General features: G+C 38.0%; 2 protein-coding genes and 1 long non-coding RNA gene across 9 annotated transcripts in view; 2 read left to right on the plus strand and 1 right to left on the minus strand.

Moving 5' to 3' along the window:
- The window catches only part of LOC307166689, a 428,201-nt gene that overhangs the window by 375,148 nt on the left and 35,792 nt on the right, over positions 1-17,261 (plus strand). The gene's annotated exons all lie outside the window — the stretch shown is intronic.
- Positions 1-17,261, minus strand: part of nbeab (neurobeachin b) — a 270,853-nt gene that overhangs the window by 67,731 nt on the left and 185,861 nt on the right. For 4 of the 7 annotated variants that reach the window (XM_079885173.1, XM_079885172.1, XM_079885171.1 and 1 more), the window contains exons 38-39: positions 15,213-15,359; positions 10,374-10,510 (exon numbers count right to left, since the gene is read on the minus strand). In XM_079885173.1, coding sequence (XP_079741299.1) covers positions 10,374-10,510; positions 15,213-15,359 — 284 coding nt within the window. Of the gene's footprint in view, positions 1-7,207; positions 7,269-10,373; positions 10,511-14,614; positions 14,648-15,212; positions 15,360-17,261 lie in introns of those variants that run through there. The other 3 variants (XM_079885176.1, XM_079885174.1, XM_079885175.1) reach the window with 3 other exon arrangements.
- On the plus strand, positions 7,373-9,023 carry mab21l1 (mab-21-like 1). Its single transcript, XM_079885195.1, has one exon. It carries the CDS (start codon positions 7,779-7,781, stop codon positions 8,856-8,858), a length of 1,080 nt encoding a protein of 359 aa, XP_079741321.1. The 5' UTR covers positions 7,373-7,778; the 3' UTR covers positions 8,859-9,023.

Genomic DNA, 17,261 nt, shown 5'->3' on the forward strand with positions numbered 1-17,261 from the left:
TCTAAATAAATTGGGTAAGTCTTAAACCTCATCTCCATAAAAGAACATCAAAATCAGGTCCAGCCAATCCGCTCTTCATTTTACGTTGTCAATTACGTGTCATTGTGGAGGGATTCTCTGTATAAGTCAGCAGGCGGAAACGAGGCGGGGGCTCATCCACGTTATTAATGGAAATGATATACGTCAATATGGCCGTGTCGCCTCCCACGTGTCAGCCTGTCGTCTTACACAAAGGAACTGGCAACTTATGAACTGCCTGCGCCGCTACGTCGAGTCCATAAAACAACTGGCCCCGGTCACCAGGGAGCCCCCCTTGGTCCCGCCCCCTCCCTTGAACAGAAACCGCCCCCCTCACAACAGATGACACAGATGGGGAGAGGGCAAACAAAAAAGGGGGCTTCCTTTGTAGCAAGGGAACCTTTTCAAAAAGCCATTCATGCAACAAATTGGGGAAAGCTGGACCTCACTGCATCACTATAGGTTCTTGCTTTTTCAATGGCTAATCTATAAGTGCAGACACATTTATGAGTTTCTTTGTGATAGCGATTTAAGAGCAATAAAATATGAAGCCCAAAGTTCAAACGATTTGGGTATTTTTAGCATTTTGTTTTGGCAGCAACTCTACATTAATAGAAGTTTAGGTCACACATGCATTGAAATGCTATTGTTGAAAGATTAAAAATGTAATTTAAATGTCTGTCGTACCAAGTTCTGCACTGATTTATCTAATGGATTTGACTTTTCTCTAATACTTTAAAGCATTAAAAAACTCCCCCTCTTGAAAGCTCTATCTAGTCTTTACCGCTCCATGAGACGTTTCGCTAGAAAGCACCTGTCTTACTTTGCAGTTTGCTCACTTTCTTTCTGTTTATTCTCGCTCTCCTGCGGCGGCTTCTTCCCCCCTTCTACCTTTTCTCCTCCCTTTTTGCAATCTGCATAGAGAGACATTTGTCATCATTAGCCCAGCTCTGACAGTTGGCACCCAGCACCTCAGATCTCAAGGACTGGCAATTATGAAGCCTTCATCCCTTATTTGGGTTACATGGCCTAATTTCATCATGGGCTTCAACCACCAGCATTTCATTACTCGAGCCCCCCAACCTGGGAAAAAAAAGTGCAGTCTTTTTCTCTCTTTTTCTTTCTCTTTGTTTTCACCCTCCAGAACCGGCTGTCGAGCGCACGTGCTTCTTGGAATAGGGCGGTATAATTAATTTGAAATGCATCAAGGCATTGTCCTCACCGGGGCTGTTGAGAGGATGTTCTGGTTGAGTATCATCGGGTCAGTGAGCGAATGATTACGGACTCAACCTCTAAACATGGGATGTCTCCAAGACATTAAGATTAATCACAGGGAGCTGAAGAGGTTGGTGTCTTGTGACGGCCGCTTGTTAAAGGTGTTTTACCGAGCTTAGGGTTTGCGCACGGCACTTGAAAACAAACAGATGAAAACAAATGGATCTGCTTACTGAATACAAAATGAAACTGATGCTTCACAGGAAACTTTCAAAAGTTTGAACAGTTAATAGAAATGTAACCCTTAAATGCATGAATGTTTCGCCAATCATTATTACATATTCAGGTCTTCAGCGACCCGGACCTATATCTAACACGGATGGATCTCTACCTGTCTCAATAATATAAAACTCTCCTGGTGTTAGAGTAACAATTAAACAGATGTTTTATACAATCATCACTGTCCTCATTGCCCAGAACATTCAGCATCTGAATTCAGCTCATATTCGCTATCTCAAACTTATTCTCAAAACTATCATTTTTAACATCTTCAAATCAATATTTTGATCGCTGACAGCTTCTTCACCAGATCCAGCATCAAGTGACAGTGACACTAATATCTGATTGCGTTCAGTACTTGCTCTGCAGTAAATCGCTGAGCCATTTCAAGTTTTGCTGATGATATTTCCAATTCTTTTGTTTTCTGCCTGCTGTAACTGTGAGTGAAACGTCACTTCATCATTGTGTCTCAGACATTGCCACCTTGTGGAATAAAGCTGAATTGCAATTATTCAGTGAGGAATACTAAGAAGGTTGATGTCTAACTTTAAAAAGGAGGAGGGTAGTGAATGACGTCCCGGGTCACTAAAGACCCATGCTTTTAAGGGTTAAAGAGATAGTTCATTCAAAAATGAAAATTCTGTCATCATTTACTCACCCTCATGTCATTACAAACCTGCACAATTTTTTTCGGTTTTGTCTATACAATGAAAATCAGTGGGGTTCAAAACAACATTGGACTCAAAACAACATGGGAACCCCAACAACTTTGCGGGAAAACAATGTTTTCCACATAAATTCATACAGGTTTGGAATGACATGGGAGTACACTCTCAGAAAAAAAGGTACAAAAGCTGTCACTGTGGCGGTAGCTTTTCAAAAGGTACACCTTTGTACCTAAAGAGTGCATATTAGTCCCTCAAAGGTACATATTTGTACCAAAAGTGTACATATTAGTACCTAAATGGTACATATTAGAACCCCTTTGAAGGGTACTGTCCCAGTGACAGCTTTTGTACCATTTTTTCTGAGTGTAAATGGCATAATTTGACAAAATTTGGGGGTGAAATCTCTATAATTTACCATACATACTGTATTGCGCAATATGTGATTTTGTGCATGCACTTATAAGTGAACACACCTCAAAAAATCTTCAACTGTGTATGATTTCAGATTAAAGGATATTTCAATCAAAAGGTCCTTTTTTGAATAAACTAATGAAATCAGTGCTAAATCTATGCAAATAAATTCACGCCATTAATCAGAGAAGCTGACAAGTAACAATGAATATTGCTGGGGGGGGGGGGGGGGGGTGTAAGGAAGGGTGATGGCAAGGCTAAAAAAAAAACAGATTAATTTTCCAATGTTCCTCTCTTTCCCTTGCATTTGGGAGTTACTGTTTATGTTTAGCCTATCTAGTCCGCTATACCAAAAAAATTTACGTTTTACAGAGAGGATTTTTGTCCTCTTCTCCCAAACTCCCCCCCCCCCCCAGGAGTAGGCTTCTAATACAGCATGAAAAATAAAACAAATGGAGGGAGAGCATTCAAAGCATGAGAGGTAGGGGGCTGACAGCCGATAGGCAAGAGAAAATTAACTGGGAGCCCTGCAGTGTGGCCATATTGCCTGGAATAACTGAATTCGCTTCGGAAGAAAACTCAATGACAATTTTGATATCCATTTGCAGGAAGCTGAAAGGGATATGTCATAATAAGTGTCCATCTTGTATAATGCAATCCCCACCAGCACCAAGCTCCACGCTAATATTGCTTGTCTTAAATGGCAGGGCCTTTAATATGATTTATATTTGACTTCTCCGATCCATTAAGTGCACTCGATAATCTGTGCTTTGACCTAGCGACGCCTTTTGGCTCAGATCCAGTTTTGATATTCTTTTTTTTTTTTTCGCTGTCGCAAAATGATGATGGGATCAGTGTAAAGAACTGTCCATGAATGATGATGAAATAAAGCTGAGCTGACCTCCTTTTGTCACTGAATAATAGGATTATTAATATTAGTGTGAAGAAGTGACTATTAACTTCAATTAAGACTCTCTTAAGCTCTTGATATATTCAAATCTGTGAATAACTCTCCTGGTACTATTAATATTGGCATACAATGTTCTAGCCACATAAGAAGTGCTATCTAATGTTGTCCCGTGATGTCGTTCTTTTAAATTAGTATGCTGGATTATTAATGCAGGATTATAATTAAATGCACTGCATGATGCAAAGACGGCAGCACTGTCTGCAATGTATTTCTCTTTTAAAAAATAAGTCCTTTTTTCTAATACATCAAGATAAGCAGTCAAAGAAACAGGAAAACAAATGTTAAATGTCAAAATGAAATAAAATTAAAACCAATAAACAAAAAAAAAAATACAATTTAAAAAAATGTATTACATTTATAATATATATAAAATATTAATAAAAACATTTATCTAAGTGATTTCAATCAATTAATCAAAGGTTAAAGTACTTACATATACAATCAAATAAATATACTGACACTATACAATCTATTTTAATAAAAACACAATACTGATATAATCCATTACAACACCCATTTATTCATATCTATAAACTACACAATTTACGTTCTAGCCGATTGCGGTTTTGAAAATTTAATTGGTGACTAAAAACCTGCAAGACCTTAACCTAAATCATCAATTTGTTTAAAAAACAACACCATTCAGTTAAACATGGTAATGTAGGGCCATTCGGACATGGAGAATCACTCTTCAGAACAAGACTGGAGGGAGAAAGAAAAATGAAGAAGTCATTGGCGAGGAAACTCCAGAACAAAGAGGCCTTCAACGAGCTAAACGTTTCCTGGGTCATATGCTCGTCCAAAAAGGGGCGGAAGCCGGAGTCATTGTATTGATTTACACAATCCGGCATCCTATTCGCTGGGTCAGAAATAGCACCCGTACTGTTGTCACACCCTCATATATCACAGCGAAGCATGTGGATAGTGCGTTATGGTCACAAAGACACACAGATTGCAATGTTGCGGAGACGCGGTGTGCGTGAGAGGAGAGGGGGTCTGAGGTCAAGGGGGTTTTGAAGTGCCTTCAGGTCACACTTAACAGAGCGCTTGAGTCAAGTATACAGTATTGAATGGTTTTGTATTTAAATAATTTAAGACGCAGCATAAAAGTTTCCAAACGAACTGAACAGCTCTCGTTAATTTTTGTGTTTATAAAATCTAACACTTCTTGAACTTGATCCTGAAAATACTGATAAACAACCATTTGAGTTCTGTTTCATAAAGTATTTGCTTTATGTGTATATGTGTTTGAAATGGGCTAATTGGAATGTGAGAGTCGAGGACTAAACAGAACATTTCTAATCCGGGATGAAATTATGTATGATACTATAACACTGTACTACTGTTTACTGTAACTCACAAACAAACAATAGACAAGCAACTGATTCAGACATACAAAAGCAGTGCTGAACACATCAGAGCATAGACCAGTGAAGGGAGGGAGACCGTCTGATCCGATACGGTTGGTTGGGTGCCTGCCATGTAATGTGTGTGCATGAGAGAGAGAGAGAGAGAGAGAGAGAGAGAGAGAGAGAGAGAGAGAGAGAGAGGTGGTTGAGGTGGAAAGTAGGGTTAAACAGGGAGCACCAAAGATTTTCTGAGAGTAACAAGGTGTCAGTAAAAAAAAGTATTTTGCAATCCTCCCATTTGTCAAACAACCCTAATATATACCTTAAAAAAAAAAAAATCATGTCACTTAATGCATACAGTAGTCCAGAATGAAATTCATATATTAGATGAATTGATTGATCAGATAAAGTCTTCTTGGCACAAGGATAGGCTACATTCTTCTTAAAAAATAAATAAATATATAAAATGTTTGATTTGAATATAAAGTGCCATATACCTGCCAAAGGCCCAAACAGCATTCACCTTGCTTTCAGTTCCTGACAAAGGCAAAGGGGAACTCTGATAAGTGTGATCGTTGCCTGTAAACTGCAGAGCTCTATTAATTATGGTTGGCGAAATCCTCCAGACATAAGGTGCCAAGCAGACTAGCGAGGGCTGGAGCCAACCGACCCTGATGCCTCAGCAGTGACCTGTAACAATCTGCTCTGTGTACTGAAACAGACTTGCATATAGGACATATATCTACAACATGTAGCCTATCACATTTATTCAAATACACGTTTCAAATGTGTCTCCTAATAAAAAAAAAATAAAAAAAATGAGAAGCATTTTTACTCATAATCAGTGATGCATCATGATTGGGTTTGGAAAGGGCACGATGAATCTTGCCTTGTTCTCGTTGTTCTCCATTAGATTTCAGATATAATATCGCGAGAAAAGTGCTTTTGTATTTCGCAATAGGCTATTAGGCTACACAACTTAAATCACACGCAACCACGATATCTAGAAAATATCTTGTCAGTTTATCTCATATCGTTAAAATATTTCCTGACGTTTGTACAATTCAATTAGCCTATTGAACGTTTAATCTGCAGAGGAAAAAAAAGAATAAAAAAAAGAAAAGAAAAAAAGAGGTTAAATTGAAGAAAATACGTGCACGTTATATAAAAGCTTGAGGTTTTAATAACCTATAACGATCCAAAAAGATTGAATTAAAACGAACCGTGACTACTGATTTGACTGAACTAGAAACGAAAAAAAGTAGGCTATAGCCTAAGCTACGACACTAGCCTATTTTAAAACAATAATAAAAAGACGTTCAGGTCAGGCTTCTATTTTTCTGTCCCTGGAAGAAATACAGAACTAGTTTTAATTAAAATCATTAAAGAACTGTCATGAAAGACGAATTAAAAAAGATACGCTTTTCCTATTAAATTTACTACACCACTGGGGAATGTTTAAAGCAAAAAAAGCTAAACTTTAAACAATATTTTTTTTATAATCAATTGAAATTAAAATAACTATATACACAAATGCGAGACGTTTTAAATGTGCTATGTTAAGGAGATTAACGAAATGTTATTTAAGTCCTTATAAAGGCCTTTATCTTCATCTCATCTACAATGAACTTCACAAAAACTAAACCTAGGCTAATCGTTTTTATATTTTACACTAAGCAAGTAAGGCGACACCACGACTGTAAATGCACCTAATGCTCTGTTTGCTGTTTTGGAAAATAAATAATAGCCTACGGATTAATGTTCGAAGTATTTAAAATAAAACAAAAGATTCCGGCTTTTGGTACAGAGACACGAAATCGTTAACCGTTATCGCCATTAGGCTACCACATGTAGGCTACACAGCAACATATTAAAAAGAATATTTCTATTATTCAAAACGAATTTTAAATAACATGCACTATAAAGAGAGAGAGAGACAGAGAGATAACGCATTGTTAGCAATATAAATGTAGTCATTTAAACACTTCAAATATCATCATGTGAAACAATTCTGCAACACCAAAAGAAAAATCGAATTAACAGATCAATTAAAAACTTTGTCAAATTACACGCATCTCTTCAGTGAAAATTGAAAACAACTAACAAATCTATATTTTCGACAAACTGTAGGCTAATCGAGATAATGAAAATGGAAACTTAAAATTAGTGATACAATATTCTATTAACAGAAATATGAAATTACAGGATTTCTGGTAGAAAAATAAATATTAACGGACTAATAGACGTAGCCTGTATCTAACAAGAAGAGCAGGAAAATCCATATATCACGAATAAACCTGTATCTTCTCCCTCCAACGTGTAGGTGTGTTTCCACCAGACGATTTGGTTGTGTATAAAAGCGGAGGATTAATTTGTCGTCAATAAACTGAAGGCAGTGACGACTCGGGCCGTGATTGGACGAGCTCCTCTCAAACCCTCCCTTTATAATTTCACAGGAGTGAGTTCGGAGTCTTAAACAAACCAACAACGCTTGGACACACACTTAAGAGCACCCTGCACTTTCCAACCTCTATTTCAAACAGAGAAAAGACACCGCAAGTGGATTCAAGAGGTTTGCTGAACTACTGATCCGTGCGTATGGACTTTTAATTGCTGAATTAGACCAAGGGGGTTGACTTTTTTTTTGGTCGCAATTGAAAACAGAAGCTGATGATTTAACTGGCAGACTTTGTGCATGTGCTCCACGCACAAATAAAAAAAAAAGGTATTTTTTTATTTATTTGAAAATCCCTTTTTCCCTCTAAATAGTCTACTTCTTCTCTAAAATTGGCTCCTGTACAAACAGCCGCGTTGGATCCCTCGGGTTACTGCGAGACTCCGGTGTACAACCCGGATCTCTGTCCAAATATGATCGCCGCCCAGGCCAAGCTGGTGTATCATCTCAATAAATACTACAACGAGAAATGCCAGTCTCGGAAAGCGGCTATCTCCAAGACCATCCGGGAGGTGTGCAAGGTGGTCTCGGATGTCCTGAAGGAGGTGGAGGTCCAGGAGCCCCGCTTCATCAGCTCCTTAAACGAAATGGATAACCGTTTCGAGGGGCTCGAGGTCATCTCCCCTACTGAATTCGAGGTGGTCCTCTATCTGAACCAGATGGGGGTCTTCAACTTCGTGGACGACGGCTCTCTGCCGGGCTGCGCCGTGCTCAAGCTAAGCGACGGGCGGAAGAGAAGCATGTCCCTCTGGGTCGAGTTCATCACGGCTTCGGGATACCTGTCCGCGCGCAAGATCCGCTCCAGGTTCCAGACGCTCGTGGCGCAGGCGGTGGATAAGTGCAGCTATAGGGACGTGGTTAAAATGGTCGCGGACACCAGCGAGGTGAAATTACGCATCAGAGACAGATATGTGGTTCAGATCACCCCCGCGTTCAAGTGCACCGGCATCTGGCCGCGAAGCGCTGCCCACTGGCCGCTGCCGCACATCCCGTGGCCTGGCCCGAACAGGGTGGCAGAAGTCAAAGCCGAGGGGTTCAATCTCTTATCGAAGGAGTGTTACTCGTTGAACGGGAAGCAGAGCTCGGCGGAGAGTGATGCCTGGGTGTTGCAGTTCGCCGAAGCGGAGAACCGACTGCTCTTGGGAGGGTGCAGGAAGAAATGCCTGTCGCTGCTCAAGACGCTGCGCGACCGGCACCTTGAGCTACCCGGGCAGCCTCTCAACAACTACCACATGAAAACTCTTGTGTCTTACGAGTGCGAGAAACACCCGCGCGAGTCGGACTGGGACGAGAACTGCCTCGGGGATCGACTGAACGGGATTTTATTGCAGCTCATTTCGTGTTTGCAGTGCAGGAGATGCCCCCATTATTTTCTGCCAAACCTAGACCTTTTCCAAGGGAAGCCACATTCGGGCCTTGAAAACGCTGCCAAACAGACTTGGCGACTGGCTAGAGAAATTCTAACCAACCCTAAAAGCCTGGAGAAACTCTGAGGTAAAAATAAAAAAAAATAAACGGCATGTTTATGAATAGAAGGCCTGACTGATCAAAGTTCTGAGGCCTAGACGCTAATCAGGAACTCTTCCACAAAATGGTCACTGTTGTTTTTGTTGTAAAAAAAAAAAATATTTTAGAGAGAGCTCCGTTTAAAAATACTTCACATGACACGAATGTGTCATAAGGAGGGAGCAAATTGTATCAACAATCAAAATGAATATAGTTACCTGTCAGTATTACTGTTTCTTTCTTTTCTTTTTACGAACCCTGCCCAACAACACATTTTACCTAAAAGCTTTCGAAGCAAAGCTGTACGTGACAGAGAACCTGTACATTTTATACTGTAAATAGACACATTTGTAGATTGTGAATCCGGTGGTCTGCAGTTGTGATTGTTGTTCTGTGACACGTTAATAGAAGTATAATTTCACATGTTTTAACATTCGCCTGGATTATTTCTGAAGAGAGAAAGAAGAAAAACATGCATCCACAATTTAATCTATTGTCAATGGCAAATTTCTAAAGTTTACATTTTGATGGTACTATTTCTGAAACATTCCATTCGCATACTTGAATTCTTATTTAAAGTATATTCGACCATTTTTGTTTGTACCTTGCTTACATGATAAAAGGCTGAAATTGAGAATATATATATGAAAAAAAATATATACCTGAAAATAATGCACTTGAAATACACTGGAATATAACATTTTGTGATTTGATTTTTTTTTTTTTATATCTGTCTCTGAGTTTATTTAAAGATTTAATAAAAGCAAATTAATATTTGTGTCCAAATAATGACTACATGCTACATAAATATTGCAGTGTAATATAGGCACGATTTTTTGGGGGATTTTTAAGTCTCTTCGGCGTGAAAATTAGGCTACACGATGTAGCCTGATTTAAAAAAAAAAAAAAAAGCGGAATACACAAAACAGGAAAATAAGAAAATTTCTTCATGTGAACAGTGGCTGTTGAGAGAAGGACACAGATGAACTGAAATGTGGATTGCACAGACAGGTCAGAAATGTGTGGCTTAACGATATAATTCTCTCATGACAGTTCTGCACATCTGAATTGCACCCCTTCATTTAGAAATGTTCAAATTGTTTGTAATTTTTCAACCTAAAATGTGTTAGATTATATTTCTTTCACTCAATGTTATTCCGTGTTATTCATGACAGATTGCCGATTCGCGCAATTATGAGTTTTAAACGCATAAGTCTTGGTTATTTTTACAAAGGCTGTTGTACATAAACTATCACTTTAAATGACATTTTACCAGGCACGTCTAGGAAAAAAACACAAAAAAGGGACATTCAAGGCATGGGCCTCGATTCAGAAAGACATGCCTATATTTTTAACGTTATTGAATTGACGGTTTTTATAAAGTGCTGAAATTATTAAACACTTTGTAGTAGGCCTATTTGATTTTGTTCCATGCCATTAGGAGTGCAATTCTGCTTGGTATTTGTGCACAGTTACAAATGCGCAATAGAAATTCAACCTACTTTGCCATCAATGCGTCTGAAGGCTGGGTCCTCTTCGTCCACTTCAAAATAGATTTCCGTGGTTGTTATAGAGAGAGTCCCACGGGCTTCAGTGGCCGGGGCAATAAGCTGGGCCGGGGTGCTCAACACAACAGGGCCTATAACAAGGAGATATATTTTTATTTTTCACAGGGGAAATTACCCAGGATATGTATCGAAAGTCAGTCATCAACAAGCGATACGCAGGCCTAATGCAAGTTAGTAACTCATTATGGCTGCACAACCATACACGTATTCTAAACAATTTGTCATCTCTTCAGAATGAGTTTGCAATCATTTTTTTCCCCATTCCTGCCTTTTCGAATAAGGTTTTGTAGACTTTGACGAGGTCTATCGATCTTCATCATGCATGTCGTGCGAAAAAAAAAAAAAATGGTAGGGCCTATATAGGCTATTCAAAATAATCTCGATATAGCCTACACCAAAAATAATTGTTTTATTAATAGCCTAATTACAAGATAAATATGGTGCAGAGTTTACACAAACTATACGCATGGAAATGAAATTGTTGAAGAGAATCGTTGCAGCAATTTACACGATTAGACTTCCAAATTGAGGCATTGGTCATATGGCATTATATCAAGAAATAAATGCGAATATTTTAATAGGTGAGCGTTCTCATGAGACCCAACAGCAATCATTTCACAGTCACTTTCCTTCGTTATTTTGCGACAAAACAAATCCTATGTGAGTGATACGCATTTACGCGCTTCCTAATCGAATCAGTCGTTGTGATTCCATCTTGATTATATGAAACCTGTAAAATTGACCTTACAAACATTATTAAAATATTTGCAGATGTTGTGATCCCGGTCAGATGACTATGATCTAATCCCAAGTGTGTGTGTGTGCGCGCGTGCTCGCTCTTTATTTTTCTCTTTGACCAGTCCTCTGTCTTTTATTAGGCTAGTTGTAGCAGCCCACGGGTCTGTCCTGGATGTGAGGAGAGGCTCTTGAAATTGGGATATTTATCGATCCCCTGAACTCCAAAGAGCCACTTTAACGTCTCATCAATCTTAATCTGCTCTCCTCGGCCAATTATGCTCGATACTGTTGCAAGATTACAAGTGGATTTGGGTTTCAATTCCCAGAGCTCTCCTTCACTGCTCTCCCTGACCGCTCGTAGAAACCCAAGCCACTCTGCCTGCGTTTGTACCAGCGAGAACATTCGCCATTTCACTTCCCAAATGTTACAGTTTGAAATGAATGAAAACAAGTATGATTGGCTTATACAGCACAACCGGACTTTAAAGCAGAAGCATACTGGCTAAAAATAAATAAGCGAAAAGTCTTCTGTATGGTTTAGCTAGCATACGACACGAAGATTTTACCTAAATGAAAAAATAAACACTGCTTTGTGGGTAGCTTTTTAGTGCCAATTAATTCCTGTTTGAAACCACAGGTCCAACTCAACATCTATTAATACCAACTCGAAAACAAGAAAATAGAAAATAAGCATTAATCTCTCTTTAGATAAATTATGTTGAACAAATAATGTTTTCTTTTTTCTTTGTGATTGCAAATTATTTGAAAAGCTAATGTCGGTTCATGTGTCCATTTAATCCTAATCAAGTCCCTCTAACACGTTTAATAGAAAAAGAGGCTACTGGGGACACTTGCGAATCCAGACACAATACAGGATTAATCCAATGGGCAGAGGGGTTTAGATCTAAAGCCTCCCGGGACATTTAAAAAAAAAAAATGGGGATGAAGCAAAAACTTTCGAATTACAGAATCAGAGCGATCAGGTTTCACGTGATGTGATCTCCTCTGCCGCTTGGACCGGACCGTTACTCGATTGTTGAAAATCCACATGAACAACATTTAGGCCCATGTTTCTTACAAAGCCCAATTTTATAGCACTATAATATAGACATGCCTACTATACTATACTATACTATACTATACTATACTATACTATACTATACTATACTATGCACCGGCACCCAAATAATAATAATAATAATAATAATAGTTAATATCTGTTAAATCATTTGTAATTTTCCCTGTGAAGCCTATGGTGAATTTGTAGTGATGTAGTGTTGATTTGAGAGTAGCCTACTAGTGAGGATTATCAGATTATCATGTTGGAATGAAACAGGTGCAGTTGTACTCAGCAAATCTGAGCTGCATGAGGCCGGGCCGCGCGCGCTGTGTCCTGACGTCAGCTGCTAAAAAGGCTGCCTCGCGCTATCGACTGTGATGTCACTGTGGCGAGACAAAGGCTTGCTGGGAAAACATGATTGTTTTCTCTATCTCTCTCTGTCAATTCTACAGGGGCCTAATATGAATATAAAAATGAGGAAAAAATATTCGTTTGATCAGAGTTCAACGTAGATATTAAACATTAAACTGATACAGACTAGAGATATATTATGGCTCAGATTTAAAAAAACAAAACAAAACCATATATTGTACACATTTAACAACTTGTAAAATGTATGAATCACTATTATAATCTAATTTAAAAAATATATATATATAATAATTATTTATTAAACAATTTTAATTATTTTAAAAACAGCTTCATACATTTAATTAAAATGTAAATTTGGTCTGAAAGGCAATGTGTATAAGTATGAGAAACAGAGAGTATGTGAAAGAAAAAAAAAGAAAACAGTACCATATCTCTCTCACATCACACCTATTCTGATTAGTGTTGTGTGTAAATACAGTCATGACAGCTCCTGTACTCTGATTGGCTGCAGGCAAACAGAGCACCTCCCACTGGCTGTGAGAAGGCTGTTGTTGATTGGCCTGTTGTTTACACTGCTCTCATTAGCACTAGCAATAGTGTGTAGGCCTACTCAAAATAGAAACAGCGCACACACACTGCATGCTGGCACATATAGCACAGCTCCCCTTGTGGTGAAGATACACAATTCAGATAACAGAACTAAAACAAAACACCCAATATAGACAACATGCATGTTTTTTAAACTATATGTTGAGCAGATAAAATTATCATCACTGAAAAGGTCACATCATAAACCTACTGCCATGAGTCATAATAATAAATACAAGCAATAAGAGCATTTTCATTGATGAAAAGCCTACTTGAAGTTGAACAATATTAAATGTTCATGCTGATTTTTTTCATATATTAACTAAAAGTTGCCTTTAGAATAATCAGTACTGAAAAGTACATAAAAAAAAAAAAAAATTAAGTGCTGGAAATACACAATCAGTGCATTTGATGCTTTATATTAGTCATTATGATGGTGCTTATTTAAAATATCAGGAATTTATAAGCTGTGCCAGGATCTGTGATTGATAGCATTCCAGTAAAATTACTTTGAACATAGATGGAAGAAAAAGAACAGCAGTAACACTAATCAGTCTGCATTCCTTTAAGGCGAATTGGCTGACATCAGTGGGAAAATATTAGAGGTAATTGAGGCAATCCTAATTTAGATCTAATAATGTAATCTTGCAGAGTCAAAAACAAAGTAGATTTCTATAGAATGGCCCACAGAACTGCACAGATAGTGTGAATGAGTTTTGACAGGTTGTGTGCTGGGAGCTTTAATATACAAAATCAGCTATGCATAGAGGACTGAGCACTACATAGAACACTTCAGATAGGTAAGAACATAAATAATACAAAAATAGATAAATTAGAGCATTGGCTCATTTCTACAGACGCATAAATATCTCACCGCTCATTTTTAACCTTCATTGACTAATGAAGGTCTGCAGAGCGAGTCGAGGCATTGATTATTCTGGGTATTATTAATAACATGTCTGTTGCACATTCAGAATACATATATCACATCTAACATCTACCGACATAGAGCTGATAAAAATGTACTATGTTAGCGTAGTACAACTAATACTGAGAGGACAACCAGTCAGAAGTAATCCTGTAATGGAAATTTGAGTGATTTTTTTTATTAAATGATTCCACTTTTTAAAAAAATGTGATGAGACCATTTTAGAACCACCTATGAAGGAAAAATCATCAGATTTCAAAGATTAATCATAACATTTGATTTCATAACTGCCATTAACAGCAGTTGAAATGTTTGGAAAGGTATTCAGGTTGTAGCTATAAATAATTAACTCATCTATATTGATCTTGCTTAACTCCTGATTGTTAGTTAGATTCATAGTTGATTTAATTCCAAAAGTAGTAAAAGTTTGTTAAAAGTAGTATTATTGGTTTTTGAAGGGTTAATCTGTCTTCAAATAGCCAAACCTGCCTCTGGAAATAAAAACCCGGGGACCGAAACTTGCTGTGAGAAGGAAAAAAAAGAAAAAAAGAGAAAGACATATTTAAAATAATGTTATACTATAGTCTTTAAAACATAAATAAATAAACATTCAGCATAAAAAAGTAACACTGTCCAGAGCAATACTTAACCCTACACACTGCCAGAAAAACATAAACACAGTCTTAAAGCAAAGTAACCACACTAACTACACTGGTCTGCATCTAGATTGACAAGCAAGATATATTTATATATCTGTTCTGTGTCGAATTCTGTCAAAATGCCACACTTAAGCTATATATAAATAAATACATGCTACCAAATGTGGAATTAATTCAGACATTATAGATGAAGTGCTCACGGCAGGACCTCTCTGTACAGGTAGGCTAAACCTACAGCTACGTAGTCTCATGAATATAACAAATAGTGTTTAAAATGCTTTTTATTATTATTTAATGACTAATCCAAACCCATGTGACACATAGAACCTTGAAGGACTGAAGGAAAGTGCCATGTCAAGGAGATGAAGTATGACTTCACTTAAAAACAGTCTCTGATTGCACTCTGTATTATGTATAGACCCACTCACCTGCCAAGTTGTCCACTTCCTTCTCCTGTAGTAGACTGACAGCGTCATCGTCCGCCTCGAGCATCAGCTCTGTCTCAGGGCTCTGGCTGACCACCGTCTGGCCTCGGAAGCCCTTCCTCCCTCTCAGTGCCTCGTCTTCCTCGGGGTCTGCAAGGACACAATAGCAGGCAATATCTGTACTTAAGCACATTTGAGAATCACAATATGTACTGTCTATATATATAGATTATAGGTGTTTTTAAAAAAAATATTGTGTGCAAGCTTGGCAAGCTTCTTGTGTCTCTTAATGAATCTTAGAGATATTTTGAGAGCACAGAAAATCAATAAGCCACAATGGATAAATAGATTATGCTTGCCAAGCAATGTATCAACTTGGTGCTTTATTTTTAACGCATTATATCTGGGACGTCTTGAATTTTCAGAATAATAAGACAAATACTGCAGATTTTGCTATAGGATTGCTATAGGATGCCAAATTATATCTGGCATGAGTATCTGCAATCATGTCAAATTGCGTAACACTTTTTAGTTCAAAATCTGGAAACATCTAAACCTTCACGTTTCACTCTATTGTTTTATAGACGCAGTTTAAAGTCACCATAAACGCAAAATTGACTATTCTTATTTTTCATGTAATTTTGCAGTATTTATTATAAATGATTTATCCATGCACATCATTTTTTTTAGTCATGCACCCTCGTAATCTTTAATCAAAATAACTTCCCCTCCCTCTTGCAGTGACGTCTCTTCGCGGGACAACCTCTCACTCACATGAGATCGACCAATAGCAAACCACAATGATCCATCGGCCCAATCAATCCCCAATGGACAAATTCAAGTCTCGCCTACATCTTTTCTTGTTCGAGAAGCCATTTTACTCAAATATGCATCAGAATAGTGATAAAAAAAGCCAAGTGCAACTTCCATTTCATGACTTTAAAGGCCCCGTTATACTCAAGGCGAAGTTCATTTTCGTTCTTTGCTTAGGGGCAAAAAGAAGTGTGTTCATGTTTTTACTCGTAGATGTTCAACCTCGACGGACTGAACGGAAGAAATTAACGATACGATTTCAGCGGCGGCTATTTACATTCTATTTACACTATGTAAAAATAGTAGTATTTTCTTTGCAATAAGTGTAAATAGTAGTTAGATGCTACTTACACTTAAAAATAGTGGCCACTTAAAAATGTATTTCCACTTTTCGAATATTTTCTTAATTTTTATTGAAAATAAATGCCTTTCTGATCTGATATGTGATGGGAAAAGGTAGTAGAGCGGATTCGGCAAAAGCTGGATTTGAACACGGGACGATTTTCGTCAAAATTTTCCACCACGCGCCTTACCACTACACTATTGCTACTGTTGATAACAGCGTCTTCTGTAATTTTGTCTGGCCCAATCAGACGTCAGAGGGCAGAGTTAGTGTAAATAGCCTCTGCCTAAGATTTCCACATCAATAAAGGCGGAACCTCAGACCACACCTACCTATTACATAATCGCCACGAACCAATGGTAGTATGAAGGTGTTTAACAGCTGGAGCGAACTTTTCTGGAAAGTTCACTTTGGAAAGCCATTTCGAACTCCTGAAAGGAACTTAGTTTTGGCCTGAATTGTTCGAAATGACGTCATACCAGTTGTTCTTCGATTTCACTTGAAGTATATCAGAACCTTAAGACACTTTAATTCTCCCTTATAGAGACTCACGATAAAGCATGTGCAGACCGTTATACACTTCGAGGCCCATTAGGCATAATGCAATCTGCTCTCTATATCCAGACAAGAACGAGATTGAACCGACAGTACAATTAAGCGACTGCAGACACCACCAAAGCTCATCACGCAGCCTTATCAAAAAGAAAAATAATGCAAAAAGTGTGTAGCCACTTTTGTATCGAACAAAATAAGATTCATTCATCAGCTTTAATTACTAAAGAAAAGAAAGAAAAATAGCAGTCAGGCCTGACACACATCACTGCACACTGGATTTGTCTTGTAGAAGGTCAGATTTGCCTGAGACTCTAGAACAGAGAGATTCTGTGGGGAAAAAA

This window comes from Squalius cephalus (assembly GCF_949319135.1).
Source record: "Squalius cephalus genome assembly, chromosome: 11".
NCBI lineage: Eukaryota > Metazoa > Chordata > Actinopteri > Cypriniformes > Leuciscidae > Squalius > Squalius cephalus.

Excerpts from the sequence above, each read along its gene's own strand:
- mab21l1 (XM_079885195.1), top strand. The coding sequence starts at position 7,779 with ATGATCGCCGCCCAGGCCAAGCTGGTGTATCATCTCAATAAATACTAC.